Source organism: Primulina huaijiensis, chromosome 5 (assembly GCF_012295235.1).
Source record: "Primulina huaijiensis isolate GDHJ02 chromosome 5, ASM1229523v2, whole genome shotgun sequence".
Taxonomy (NCBI): Eukaryota; Viridiplantae; Streptophyta; class Magnoliopsida; order Lamiales; family Gesneriaceae; genus Primulina; species Primulina huaijiensis.
The window spans coordinates 22,277,160-22,291,843 of NC_133310.1; the positions used below are offsets into that span (position 1 = coordinate 22,277,160).

At 35.4% G+C, this 14,684-nt stretch overlaps 2 protein-coding genes across 6 annotated transcripts; both read left to right on the forward strand.

Moving 5' to 3' along the window:
* Positions 1-310: 310 nt before the first annotated feature.
* On the forward strand, positions 311-8,464 carry LOC140977230 (uncharacterized). Of its 2 annotated transcripts, none has more exons than XM_073441883.1 (20): positions 311-542; positions 683-2,000; positions 2,100-2,168; positions 2,254-2,452; positions 3,069-3,153; positions 3,483-3,596; positions 3,671-3,739; positions 3,951-4,032; positions 4,119-4,178; positions 4,312-4,364; positions 4,438-4,604; positions 4,685-4,853; positions 4,984-5,041; positions 5,169-5,225; positions 5,302-5,538; positions 5,895-5,956; positions 6,260-6,316; positions 6,424-6,517; positions 7,198-7,338; positions 7,752-8,464. In XM_073441883.1, exons 2-20 carry the CDS (start codon positions 702-704, stop codon positions 7,842-7,844), a joined length of 3,165 nt encoding a protein of 1,054 aa, XP_073297984.1. In that variant the 5' UTR covers positions 311-542; positions 683-701; the 3' UTR covers positions 7,845-8,464. The 2 variants fall into 2 exon arrangements, with proteins under 2 accessions (XP_073297984.1, XP_073297985.1); XM_073441884.1 differs by having other exon boundaries at positions 316-467.
* Positions 8,465-10,704: 2,240 nt separating this feature from the next.
* On the forward strand, positions 10,705-14,212 carry LOC140977232 (type I inositol polyphosphate 5-phosphatase 8-like). Of its 4 annotated transcripts, none has more exons than XM_073441886.1 (10): positions 10,705-10,905; positions 11,288-11,375; positions 11,554-11,619; positions 11,866-11,953; positions 12,221-12,331; positions 12,464-12,854; positions 13,020-13,189; positions 13,318-13,426; positions 13,538-13,686; positions 13,809-14,212. In XM_073441886.1, exons 2-10 carry the CDS (start codon positions 11,303-11,305, stop codon positions 13,969-13,971), a joined length of 1,320 nt encoding a protein of 439 aa, XP_073297987.1. In that variant the 5' UTR covers positions 10,705-10,905; positions 11,288-11,302; the 3' UTR covers positions 13,972-14,212. The 4 variants fall into 4 exon arrangements, with proteins under 4 accessions (XP_073297987.1, XP_073297988.1, XP_073297989.1 ...); XM_073441887.1 differs by having other exon boundaries at positions 11,869-11,953; XM_073441888.1 differs by having other exon boundaries at positions 11,554-11,612; positions 11,871-11,953; positions 13,809-14,196.
* Positions 14,213-14,684: the final 472 nt, after the last annotated feature.

Below are 14,684 nucleotides of genomic sequence, written 5' to 3' on the forward strand. Positions count from 1 at the left end.
TAATATTTCAGTTGAACCAATCTAACTAGTCGAACTACTTATTTAAAATTTAAATTATATCATATCGATCTCTTGTCTATTATAAAAACATGGCTACACCACGTGTTAGAATAAAAGACATTTGGACCGAGCCGCACTCCAAAAATATCCTTACGGGAATAGATCAATTATTTTTACTTTTAAAAAAAATATATATGTACACATCAATTTCCAGCGGTTCAACGGTTCCACATTTCGCTCCATTTTTGTGTGTATAATAACTAATAAAAATAATAAATAATAAAATATAAATAAACTTATAAGCACCGCCTAACCAATTTTTCCGTTTTCTAATGTTGCCGCTCTCTTCGTGTAACCAGAAAAGTAAACCAATCGCCAAAAACCCTAATCATTCCTTTATCCCTTTCAACTTTTTCCTTCTTCTCTTGAATCGACTGTAGATCTGTTTTTTGTGTGCTTTTGTATCGGTAAGTACGTTTGAAAATGGAAGGTTTCTGCGCCAAATGTTTCTTGTAATTAGATCTGGGGGTGTATTTTTGGAGGTATGTAATGGTTTTGATTTGGATTTCATGAAATTTATATGAAAATTTACGCGCTTGGTTTCTTCAGTGTTGTATTGTTTAGATTTGAATCCACTGGTGTGAAATATGCAATTTGTGTCTGATTATTGATTTTGTGATAGTGGTGTCGGGTTCTTGTTGATGGACGGAGGGACAGATGTGGATTGTGTGGCGGGTAGTGCAAGGGAAATAAACAATCAAGCGAGGCTTGCATCTGTGTATACTTCTGAAACAGAGTCATGTAAAAAGAATATGGCAGAAGAAGTTCTCGTTGATGCTAAAATGGAACATGTTGCATGCCAAGAGATGGACGTTTGCAATGATTTTGAGTTAGGAACATGTGCTGGGAGGGAGGAAAGGGACGTGGTTACGAATATAACTAAAACAGACTATTCAGTGGCTGCTGAGACAACACAAATATCATATAACACTGAATTGTTGCAGTCTTCACTAACAATTAATGCTAGGGATGTTGCAGATTTGGCCAAATCTAAACCTTGCTCTGAAACACAAGTGCAGGGAGCAATGGGATGCACTGGGGTTCCAATTAGTAGTCTGCCGGAGCCATTTTGTGAAAGTAAAAATATTGAAGAGTCTGATTGCGTGAAAAGTCCAGTTAAAGAATCTTTGAATAGTGAAAAACCAGATCCTAATGAACTGTTGAATGCCAGTGCAATGGAGCCCGGTGCTGAGAATCATGTGATTAGAGTACTGGACAGTGGTGACTTGGAGCACTGCAGTATTACCATTGAGAAAGAAGCAGCGAATGGATTCATGTCAAATCATTGCCCCAAGGATAAAGTGGAAGAAACCTCCAATGATGATGTATATTCCGAGGTTTCAAATCCAAATCCCTCCCCAAAGCATTTGACTTCGAGTTTAACCTGTAGCAGCCAACCACTTGATGTTCTCGCTAGTGATCCTGGTGGTTGTGGAGAGATTACTTCTGCTCGCTTCCAAACTTCAAGTGCCGATGGAAACTCTTGCAAGGAAATGCATGTTAAAAAATACAATTCGGAATCAGTTTCCACATCTTGTGTTGCGATTGAGATTCCCAAAAATATTAGCACCACTGGTATTAGAAAGATCACATTCAAGTTTAGCAAACGAAAGGAGGATTATGATAGTAAAATATCTTTTCCTGGTAAATCCATGGTTAACAATGAGATTCAAGAGGATAATAACGGTATTCATTCATGTTTGTCTGCCGCTCAACCTTCAACCTGTACCGACTCTCACAAGTGGTCATTGAACACTCATGAAACCATAGACGGAAATGAGTATGGAGACACACCCTGTCCATTCTCATGTGCCCCAAACAGGGAAATTAAGATGTCTAAAAAAATAATCCCGGACAATTACCCCACGAATGTTAAAAAGCTTTTGTCTACTAAAATTCTAGAAGGAGCCAGAGTGAAGTATGTATCCATATCCGGGAAGGTGTGTCACATCTCATTATTTTTTTTTGTTACAAATCAAATTTGATCATTGGAGGCTTACGACTATGGCTCTGAACTTTGGTTTCTTTATGGTTATCAGAAAGAGATTCCGGGCATAATTAAAGATTGTGGCTACTTATGTGGTTGTTGCCTTTGCAATTTCTCTAAAGTAAGTAAAACCTAAAAAGCTAATTTATTTGTGTCAGCCACGATGTTGTAGTTTATTATGATGAATACATGATTGATACCGACAGTTGGTTAGTGCCTATGAGTTTGAACTTCATGCTGGCACCAAGACTCGACACCCCAACAACCACATTTATTTGGAGAATGGAAAGCCCGTTTATAGCATAATTGAGGAGCTGAGAACGGCCTCTCTTAGTGCACTTGACGAAATGCTAAAAGCTGTGGCCGGTTCTTCTCTCAATGAGGAGTACTTCCAGGTCTGGAAAGGTAAATCTGATACTTATGTTTATCCATTCGGTTATTTTTCTCTTTAAGTTGCTCTGAGAATTATTGTATTCAGCATCAGCTTTGGTTGCATACAACTGGAAGTATGAGTTTTTTGTTACTTCAGTGGTAAAGGTGCAGTTACTCTGCCATTTGCTTTAGCAATTGTTTGGGCCCCTGGATTGAGGCCAAGAATTATCCTCATCTTTTGCTTGAGAAAGCTTAGGGCTCTTTAGTTACTTGTCCGAACTTTGAGTGTAAAGCTGTCTTGATTTGGATAGTAGTTGAGCTGAGATTTAATCATGAAGGTTATTCTTTACTGCTTCTGAGTTCTAGTCGATATTTTAACAGTCTACTTTCTTTGATAAAAACCTAAACCCTGTAGAGTTTTACTTTTCATTGTCAATTTGCATACATTTAGGGGGCTTCATTTTCATGTTTTTTAAAGAATTTTCTTGGAGAGGAAGGTCATTTGGTAACTTGAGGATTGTAGTTTACTACTACTATTTGTGCTGCTGCGAAATTACCTGTAGTGTAAGTTTGAGGTTTTTGGGTGTAATCTATGTTTGTATGGAACATGCAAACATCTGTGTTCTGATATTTTCTTGAATTGTGACAGCAAATCTCCAATATGGAAATACAGTATCTTGTGGAGATGGTCCTTATCTGAGTAAGCCTTTTTGCCAGAATGACTTCATCAATAGGTACCTTATTTTTTAAAGATTAATCTTCTCCTGAATACACGTTCCTGAATACACGTTCTCGTTGATAGTGCTCCTTTACATGATAGAGTATTCAAGAAAAACCATTAAAATGGAAGGTAATAGAAGATGGTGCATATGCTTCTATATGTTCTGGTTACGCGAGCTGAAAAATCATGTTTCTGTTGACTAATGCTTTGTGAACTCAGCTAGTGTCAAATAATTGGTCAGTTTTGTTGGTGTATTCAGAACTTTGATTGTCACGTGTCAACTTTTAAATTTCGGTGGAATTTAGCTTTCTACTCGTTTTCTAAAATTTTCTACCATAACAGTCAGCCAATTGAAGATGGGCCCTGTTCTGCTTCAGGCAATTACCATCACGTGGTCCCCGTCAATCAGCAAAGTTACACAGAGGCACCAGTGGAGCAAAAGCGCCTGATTAAAAAGTTTGATCTCTTTGTTGATATCTCTTGTTCTCTAGTTAATCATTTTCCCCTATGCTCATGCATTTCTTGTGCAGACCAAGGAACAATCAATCTTTCTCAGTTTGGGAAAAGAAGAAAGCTACCAAAGGTGGCTCTAAAAAAAGGTTCTCTTATTTTTCTTTAATAAATATTCTTCTCAATCTTTTAGCAAGTATTCTTTTTTAATTTTATGGATTTTATCATTTATGGTAGAATACCTCTGTCTCTGTGTGTGTATATACATATAACGCAAATAATTGGTGCATAATTTACTTTTTATACCTAATGAACCCGTTATTGGAGTACCTTTGATTTTGTGTGTCTAATTTGTGATAGGGACAATGATTTACATAAATTACTTTTCATGCCTAATGGACTGCCTGATGGGACTGATTTGGCTTATTATGCCAAAGGAAAGGTTGGTTTTAGCCAATGATGCCTGATTTTCTCAGTTGTTTATTATCTGCCTCTGTTGACGACTATTCAAAATATTTTACTTTACAGCGCATTCTTGGGGGTTACAAGCAGGGAAATGGTATAATCTGTAGTTGTTGTAACACAGAGGTAATTTCCATCTTCAAATGTGTATTTTGTTTATTGATGATGCTTTGCATCTAGTGAAAATACTCTTTGCTATCTTTCTGCCTCCTGACTTCATCTTTTTATTTTTGATACTTTTTCATTTTTTTTGTCTCAGCTTAGTCCTTCCCAGTTTGAGGCTCATGCCGGATGGTCTGCAAAACGTCAACCGTAAGTAACTATAGAACGCAACTTATCTTTTTTTTCTGTTCAACTGTTGCCGACATTTTTTGGTACCTTGCAGCTATCGTCATATTTACACGTCTAGTGGCTTGACACTCCATGATATTGCCTTAATGTTGGCAAATGGCCAAAGCCTTGTCACCAGTGGCAGTGATGATATGTGTGCTGTATGCGGAGATGGTGGCAAACTTATTATATGCAATGGATGTCCTCGAGCCTTTCACACTGGTGATTTTTTCCCCCTCCTGCATCTGTTAACTTCTATTGTGATCATCACAATCTGACTCTTGTTCCTCATACACTTGCAGCTTGTTTGGGTTTGCAGTCTCTCCCTGGAGATGACTGGCACTGTAATTTCTGCACTGATAAAGTTGGCCCTGGCAGCAAAACTTCTAGGGAGTCAAAACCTATTATCCTTCGGCTAACAAGAGTTGTTAAAGCACCAGAATTGGAGACGGGAGGTTGTGTTGTCTGCAGGTCTGTTGCAGGAGTTGCAGATGGTTTCTGTTGATTCCTGTTCTTATGTGTAATTCTTGTTTGCGAAGATTTCTCTTGTTGATTTGTTTATGTTTTTACTTATTATAGTTTATATTTCTTTATTCTCTAGGTCCCAGGACTTCAGTGCTGTTAAGTTTGATGATATGACAGTCATCCTTTGTGATCAAGTATTTGCTTGCCTATCTTTTTGGATCTTTAACATCCACTCTTATCATTTTGAATTTAATTTAGTTTTTGTGATGTTTCAAGTCTGTTATTTTAGCAATTGACATTCTTTTCGGTCCCATTGTCTAGTGTGAGAAGGAATACCATGTTGGTTGTTTGCGTGAGCTTGGGATGTGTGATCTGAAAGTAAGTTATGCTTTATATGTAAAAAAAATTGTTTGTTTTGAGCCACGCTGCTATTCACTAGTGTTACTTGTTGCAGGAACTACCAAAGGATAAATGGTTTTGTTGTGATGATTGTGACAAGATTTTTAGCAGGCTTCAGTTACTGGCTTCCAGCGGACCTGAAGTAATCCCAACATCAGTGTCTGCGGTAATATTTAGAAAGCATGCGGCTGTAGGCCTAAACAACATTGCATTGCAATGGCACATTTTGAGTGGAAAAAGTCGCCAACCTGAGCATTTGTTGCTGCTTTCCCAAGCTGCAGCTATCTTTCGTGTAAGTGCATTATTTGGATAAGGTGTCAGACGTAGATCGTACGTGGTCTTGCAATAGCTGCAGTTTCAAACTCATGAATATTATATACAAAATATATTAATGATATGATGTCGATCATAATTTTAACTGTTTTCGTTGGGAAAAAAGTGTTAAACTAGATTGTATATAGTCCTGCAATCGCTGCAGTTTCAACTTTCAACTCAGAAATATTATATATGACTGTTGAATCACTTATGCTACTTCTTTGTTGTGAATAGTGTTCTGCTGTTGGCACCTGTACCAAGTTTTTTTCGGAAAATATCTTTGTCCACTTTGTTGCTGGTCATTTTTTCATTTTCTATGAATGGTTTATTCAGGAATGCTTTGATCCTATTGTTGCCAAATCTGGTCGTGATCTCATCCCTGTCATGGTTTATGGGTGAGTTGTCTCTTCTCCATTATTTTGTTGCCAACAGCCGATTGACTCCATTTGTTAAAAGGTTGGATGTTTCTTTTAACATTGTAAAGTGTGCTTTATTGTTTGCAATGACTTACTTTGGTGCACTTGGATATTGATCTGGTAGTTTACTACCTGATGCCATTGAGCAAATAATAATTGGATCTTGCATCAGTAATGATTTACGTGTTTCTGAACTGTATGCATATGTATGATTATGGCCTACATCAGTATCTACCATTTTTCTCACTCTAAGTTAATGAAAACATTAAAATTTTGATGCAGGAGGAATATTGCTGGCCAAGAATTTAGTGGAATGTATTGTGTAGTTTTAATTGTGAAGTAAGTCGCACTTTTTCTAATTATCGTGGGTGATTGTTTTTTGCTTTGCGAGTAGGCTACTTTTTTATCCATTAGAAATGAACATTCGAACTTCTATTTGTGTGCAGTTCTGTTGTCATATCTGCTGCTCTTCTCAGAATATTTGGACGAGAAGCTGCAGAACTGCCTTTAGTGGCTACCAGTAAAAACAATCAAGGAAAGGTAAGGCCATGTTTGGTCGCCTTTTGGGAAAATGAATATTTCCCAGATGCAAAAACAAGCCATTTTCTTCTCATCTCCATTTACTTTTTGCGAAACGCTGTTACATTCCATGTCATAGTGGGTGCACAATTAATTGTTTTTACTGGAATCAATTTACTGATTGTTATATTATATTCAAACTCAATCAAGTATTTTTTCAAATTTTTATGTGGCTGAACCTATTAAAAATTGAATTATCCAACACATTTCTTACGTGATGTCAAGTGACATCTAAAGCAGAAAGTGTCATTCATAAAATAAAATCAAACGTTTACTACATCCTTCATTTCATGTTCTGAAAAGGTTTTCTTAAAAACTCACCATTACCCAAGTCTCTTATCTGTAAAATGTTAATTATTTTCCTCGAGCCCTTAGTGAGTTTTTAGGCCGTGTTTGATGTGAAGAATGCGGGGATTCCATACTGATGAATGTTATTGTTGAACCACGAAACTTGAGTTGGGATCCTTGATTCACATTTTTTTTCTTTGTTTTGTTTATTTGATTGCAATTGTTGGAAATATTCCTTGGTATCATACTGTATGGGCTTTATTTTTTATCTCTAGGTGGTTGTTGAGTGTCTTGGTCATCTAAAGAAAAGGCGATTTCCATTAACCTGCACTGACAACTTCTTATATGTGTAGGGCTTTTTTCAAGCGTTATTTTCATGCATTGAAGGGTTTTTGTATTCAATGAATGTGAAACACATTGTACTCCCTGCTGCTGAGGAGGCTGAACCCATGTGGACGAAGAAGCTTGGCTTCACAAGGACGAGCCAAGAGCAAGTAAGCACATTTTTTATTTCTCTTTACTTTTTGTGGGCCTCACTTTTTCCGTTTGCTCGTTTGACATTGAGACTGTGTAGAGGCAGAAGTCAAGTGGTGGTACTAGAAATTGATTGATGGCCTTTTTTTTTCAGTTTGAATTTTGAAATGAAAATTGTTATGTTTATGATTTTTTTATCACATGCATTTCCTTTTACTTTTGCTGATCTGAATATGTGTTGAACTGTTCCCTGAGGGGCGGCATGTTAACTGGAAGTATGTGTTTTAGGAAATCATGGTTTCTACAATATTTTAGAGTCTTGTTTTTTTACTTGTCACATTCGCCATAGTTTGCATTTCAGCCTGAGAGCTTGTTTTCAGTGTGCGTGGTTTGCTTAAATGTTGTCAACTTTTTACATTGTTCTGTTGAACAGATGCTCAAGTACACGAGGGATCTTCAACTGACAATCTTTAAGGGGGCATCACTTCTAGAGAAGGAGGTGAAAGAGCAAAAAGGCACTAGTTAAGAAAGTCGTCTCATGATGTCTGTTAGATCATGAAGGACCTCTCTTTTCGAAAAGCACGTTTGATATTAAGAAAGTCGCCATGATATCTGTTAGATCACGAAGGACCTTCTCTTTTTCAAAAGCACATTGGATATTAAGAGAGTCGCCCCGTGATATCTGTTTGATGATGAAGGACCGTTTCTTTCTGTGAATCACATTTCATACCGGAGACTTGAACAGAGCACATCGTGGAGCATCGCATCTTTTGTCATGGAGCAGCGCATCTTTTGTCACTCAATAATATATGCCGGCTGCAGTTATTATGGAATTTAAAAATCATTGGTCTGCCAATATCATCGGATTATCAAATCTCAGCAGATAACATTTTCCAAAGACTGGAAGGGAAGCAAAAAATCCTATTTTCTCAGTTGCTGAAGCATAGATCTTGTTTTTAGGTTTCTTGCTTTTATTTCTAGTGGTTTTTTAATCTTCTGATGCAACGTTATTTTCATGAACTTTATGAATAAAGAATATCTGCTGGTTTGAGCTTGTTATGCGCGCGTGGTAATGTTTTTAAGCTTATGCTTCATGTATCATGAGATTAGTTTGGTGGCTATGATATGGACAAGCTCGTTGGATAATCCAAAGTGTTTCTGGACCACTGTGTGTGAATATACCGTAAATTGTACGAGAAATTGGCATTCAGTCTCCAGCCGTCGATTTTTTTGTGTTCAGTACCTGGAGACTTTTTTAGTACCACATTTTCCACATGAAGTGTACCACATTTTGTATGACATAGTACCACAATTTTGTGGGTAGGGAGTGAACCCAAAGAAATATTTTGATCGAAGATTTTTCACCAACTTCCCCGAAATTGTAATGTAAAATATATATTTTTGTGTAAAATGTAATTGAGCTAGAATAATTTTTTTCCCTATTTATTATATTTTGGTTTTCGTAAAGACGAAGGTACCGTGCCAAGATATATTTGGAGAGCCTGGCTTTATTGTATTTGTAGTTTGACGCGTTAGGTCCTTGGCCATTGTGCAGGCTGGAGCGAATTCCTTATGAGGTGTCGGACGTTTATTTACTGATATATAAACGACCTTTGCTTTTTACAATACAGTTAAAATGTTAGGCATGGCGTGATACGGAAAATCTTTACAAACCAGTGAAACAAGGCCAGCGGGTTGTGTATCCTCCATCGAATGTTGACCAATATGGCCTAACCCTCAATACTTATCCAAATTATAATCAATCATTGATGATTTATTACGATATGCCGACCATTGTACCTCAGTCCTCCCGTCAACAATCAGGCCCTTTTATTAATTTTTAATTATTTAATCAAGTTGTATATTTTATGTAAGTAACGATTTTGATGCATAAAATATGTATTTTCCAAGATACACCTAATCTTAAACAATTGATTATTCAAGTCCACAAACAAGAAATCTGATTATTATACAATTATTGCATCTTGGAGAAACAAAATTGCCATTTTCTTTTCGTTTCAAATCGTATTATCTATTTTTTACCGCCGTAGAAATTTCTTAAAACTTTTTACTGCATTTTTCTTATGAGAAATGGACCATGTTTTTTTAAAAATTACAAATTATACACACACATATATATACATATAGGCATTTGTAAAACACTTGTCCGGTGGTACTTGGCCTGTCTGTCGCTTAATCAATAATGGGGAAATATTTTATCCTTGAACTCTGCCACGTTAATTTTATTGTCTAATCGTATGAATTATTAATTACAATCTGAAGGATTTGCTTAAATCACTTGTATTTGCCAGTCAACCCTGTTAGTTTAAAAAATTGTAAAAATGTATTACTGCATTGACAAGTGTCTGTTGTCACGGGATGAATTGGCTTACTGATACCTAATTCCCAACATTATTTGTTGGATTAAAAGAAAACAGATGAGTAATTGTTATGATATGATCACAACAATTAATATTGATAATCATCAGGTTTTTATAAATTTATGGGATATCGAATAAACATCTATTCAGTATATGATGAATTACTTGACTTAATTCGAAAGACAATTTTTTTTGAAAGAATACAATTAAAGTTAGGCAAAAACTTGTGTGAGACGGTCTCACGAGTCTTATTTTGTGAGACGGGTCTCTTATTTGAGTCATCCATGAAAAATCATTACTTTTTATACTAAGAATATTACTTTTTATTGTGAATATCGATATGGTTGACCCGTCTCACAGATAAAGATTCTTGAGATCGTCTCACAAGAGACATACTCTTAAAGTTAAGAGCTAAAAGAACCAAACTTATTCAATTATTTATGTCATGAAAATTTCTTGTGTACTATCTCATTAGTCAACAAAAACATTTTGATATGGTCTTTCTCATTTTTGACATTACTTACACCATAACTTAAATGAAATTAGATGCATGTTGAATGTGGTAAGTCTCTTACCGTCTCACGTATGAGGAAAAAAAAAAGTTCATCTTTAGATGCAAATGGTACGACAATAAATTATTAAGTTATTCACTGCTCGTGTGGATCTGACAAACTCTATCATATGAAACACATTTTATACTTACGGATCTTTAATTTGAAATTAATTTATAAATTGCATTAAAGTTGACCTTTTAAATATCCCCTCCAAACTAAAGTGACATCAATACCCCTCCCTCCCATGTATTTATAAATGACAAAAACTTGTGTGAAACGGTCTCACGGGTCGTATTTGTGAGACGGATCTTTTATTTGGGTCATCCATGAAAAAGTATTAGTTTTTATGCTAAGAGTATTACTTTTTATTGTGAATATGGGTAGGGTTGACCCGTCTCACAGATTACGATCCGTGAGACGGTCTCACATGAGACCCACTCTTTATAAATTAAGAGTAAACTGTGCTGTCTTTGTTTTTCCGAGGAAGCTTGAGTTCCCTTCCTTGTCTTCTTCATCAACAGCCAATAAAACGGCACTCTCTTCAATCTGCTAAACTGAATAAGTTTTACCTATTTTTCGTCTGCAAAAGAAAATTCTTGATAAGATATAACACGCAAAAGGAGACATTTTTGCCCATTCAATATTCTTTCATGTAAGACAACTTTTATTCTTATGCAGATTAAGTTGAATTATTTATCCAATTAAATTATGAGTGAGATTTGTTATCTTATATTTCGTCTGCAAAATAAAATTCTTGAAAAGAAATAACAAGCAAAATATAGTACTGTTCTAAACATTTTCTGATTTTGCTGTCAACTGTTTCATTAATCTACTGCTCTGTGTTTTTCTGCTTGTGTTTGATTACATTTGCCTTTGATATCTCTATCTATAGGTACTGTTTTCTGCTTCTTGTCTGAATATTTAAATAAAGGGAAACAATAAAAAATATCGATCTTCTCATCTGAATATTTATATATATCTAGTAGGATTTGACTCATTTATTCAGAATATTTATATGACGATGTTTGTTGCAGTGCTTATTCCCAAAAATGGTGGTTCGAAAATGGTTTAACATAAAGAATGGCACGAATGAATTTCATTCAGATCTTTGCAAAACAAAAGGTTAAACCTATTTTTCATTACTTTTGTGTTTGTGGTAATAATTGTTTATATATACATTTTTAAAGTTCAAAACTTCATCAATCTTTCTTGCCCTTTTCTTTGATTTGTGTGATACATAATAATAAACGGATGGATTGATTTATCGGTGTTAAATATTGACATATGCGTACTGAACCAGTTCATCAAAGAGGCGAAGGGAGAAGGAAAAGTTGCTCCGACGGTGGATTGCACGCCGTCGTGCCCGGTAAATTATTATTGATGTAAAATCTCATACACACTAAATTTTTAATTCCTATAATTTTTTGGTTGTGACATGGACATGGAAGAATCCTGGCTATTTTCACTAATTTTATTTATAGAAAAAACGATTAATTCACATGGAAATCATTTTTTAGATTGTGGCCAGTGATGATATGCATTATTTATCTTAATTTGCACCTAATATATATAAACCCTAGATGGCCTTAATTAATCTAATTATATTGTCTAGAAGAGTGGCAGATGGAAGCAAATGGCGCAATTGGACGGCCAGGATTCAAACAACTCCCAACATTTGTCACCAACAAAGTCAACCTCAGGTGACCCCAGAACGAGTTTACTTTCCTTCTTCTTCTTTTTTTCTTCCACGGCCTTTGATGTGCAATTTTTCTGATTATATATATGTACCTCCAAAAAGTCCAGTTACACGCAATTTGACGTAAGACCGGTCGGAAGCATTTCAATTCATTTTTTGTTCGAATTTTGAACCAAATGGATATAATGAATTTTTTTACATTTCGTCTCTTTAATTAATCAGTATTTGAAGTTAATTGTAATTAATAGAATTGTGTTTATTTAATTTATAGTATCGTGGTGGGAACGTGGAATGTAGGAGGCAAATCGCCTCACGATGGCCTGAATTTAAGTGATTGGTTACATGAGACTAATTGTACACCGGCTGACATATACGTGCTCGGGTAAGTCCCACACAATTTGCATTTTTTCCAAAGATCTCTAATTTATTATATCTTCCATCCCTAATTATCTTTAGTTTTCAACTTAGTTAAAACTATTATATTATAAAAACCGTAAAGTTAAAAACTTATCAGGTTCCAAGAAATAGTACCACTGAACGCAGGCAACGTGCTCGGGCCCCAAGATTGTGGCCCGGCTGCAAAGTGGCTTTCCCTAATCCTACAGGCTCTAAACACCACGCCCGAGCCGGAAGAAGAACTACACGAAAAACCCAGAATCAGCTTATCTGATCTAATGTCATCAGAAGAAGAATTTTCGTCTGAAGGCCAGGATTCCAATTCTTGTTCCAGTGAAGACGGTCTACCTAGTCCGGGTACAGTACACCGTAAGTACTGTTTGGCTGCGAGCAAACAGATGGTCGGGATCTTTTTGTGCGTTTTTGTTGATGAAGATTTGTGTGAGTATATTAGCGGCTTGCGGATTTCATGCATTGGAAGAGGCATTTTGGGATGCCTTGGGAATAAGGTAATTAGAAATTAATTGGCATAAAATAATGAAATAAATAATTAATCAATTCATAAATATCAAAAACACATGCAAGGGATCGAATTTTTGGCAAAACATTCACTTTCTTTTTAAAATTTTCTTGTATTTATTGCTTGATTCGTTCTTCCCCCGAAATGTATGCAGGGATCCGTTTCGATTAGCATGAGTTTGCATGGTACTACATTTTGCTTTGTGTGCACTCACTTGGCATCTGGAGAGAAAGAAAGTGATGCGATGAGAAGAAATTTGGATGTTTTGAAAATATTAGACTCCACCAATTTCTCCGATTCACCTTCCACCATTTTGGGTCACGAGTGAGTATTAATGTTTCTTTTCGAATAATATATATATATATAGACACACACACACACATAAATTGAAAAGACTTAATTAATTTGGACAAATTTACGTAATTGAATTTACCTCTTTGATGTTGATGTAGCAATATAATTTGGCTAGGGGACTTGAACTATCGTCTTGCATCAATCAGTGAGGATACATATGAGTTACTGCGAAGGAAAGATTGGCAAGCATTGCTTGAGAAAGATCAGGTATCATCAACGTACCCTTATTTTGTTTTTTCGATTTTTTTAAAGTCAATATCACAAAAAATCATTTTAAATAAAATTAATTTGAAGTGAATTATTTTATATGAAATGCAGTTGAAGATGGAACAAAAATCTGGTCGAGTATTCGATGGATGGAAAGAAGGGCAAATATATTTTGCTCCAACTTACAAATACCTCGCCAACTCCGACCACTACGTTGTGCAAACCTCATCCCCTAAGCACAAACGTAGGACTCCTGCCTGGTAAGACTGTTATACTGTCTCCATCGGGTAGGATGATTAAAAGTGAGATCATGTTTTCATCATTCAGGATTTATAACTTAATAATTGATTGTCGTTAATTTTATTATCGCATTAATATATAGGTGCGACAGGATTTTGTGGAAAGGCCAAGGGCTGAAACAAGTGTGCTATGTAAGAGGTGAATCGAGATTTTCAGACCACAGGCCTGTCTATTCTCTCTTCTTAGCTAGCCCAAACAAAATGACTTCAAAAATTACATTATCCTTCGGAAGTTCATCGGAATAAGTCACTTATGAATCAAGAAATGAAGAACGTAACATCCCGAAGTTGCAAATGGATTGGTTCACAATCACAGCCAAAATATGACGTTTTATCAAGAAACGTAGCAAGCTGATTTTTTCCCGGCTTTGGCAGGATCCGGTCGCTTGATCATAAAACCCTTCGGCAGCAATAATTGGAATAAAGACATCGGAGAGTCTCCACATCGGCCTTGCTGCCCACCAGAATCTTGTTAACGTTGTCAGACGCATGCTATTCTCAATCCAGTTCCCAATATCTAAATGTACAAGTTAAAAATTGTATCGATTAATTTGAGACAACTATGGTTGAACTTTCTACTTTGGTCTATTGACTTTTTCGAAATTCAATGGAAATTGGATAACTATATTATGGTCTTGATAATATTGTTATTTATTGTAAGTTTGATATTGTTGTTATTATTATTATTATTTATCTTAATCATAACTTTATATAAATATTTTTAACATGTTCTAAAAAATAATTAAATTTTTTTATGAAAAAAATTATTCATTTTAATGAATGGAAATAATTTTAAATTTTTTATAAACAAAATATTATGTGATTTTTATATTTTTCTATTTTTTTATTATAATAGTTTCACTCAGTCAATATATCGAATGCAGTGGTAAAAAAGTCAATTTGACGACAAAATATTGTTATCCTCTTAGTGTTATCTCAGATGGTACAGATATTTTTTT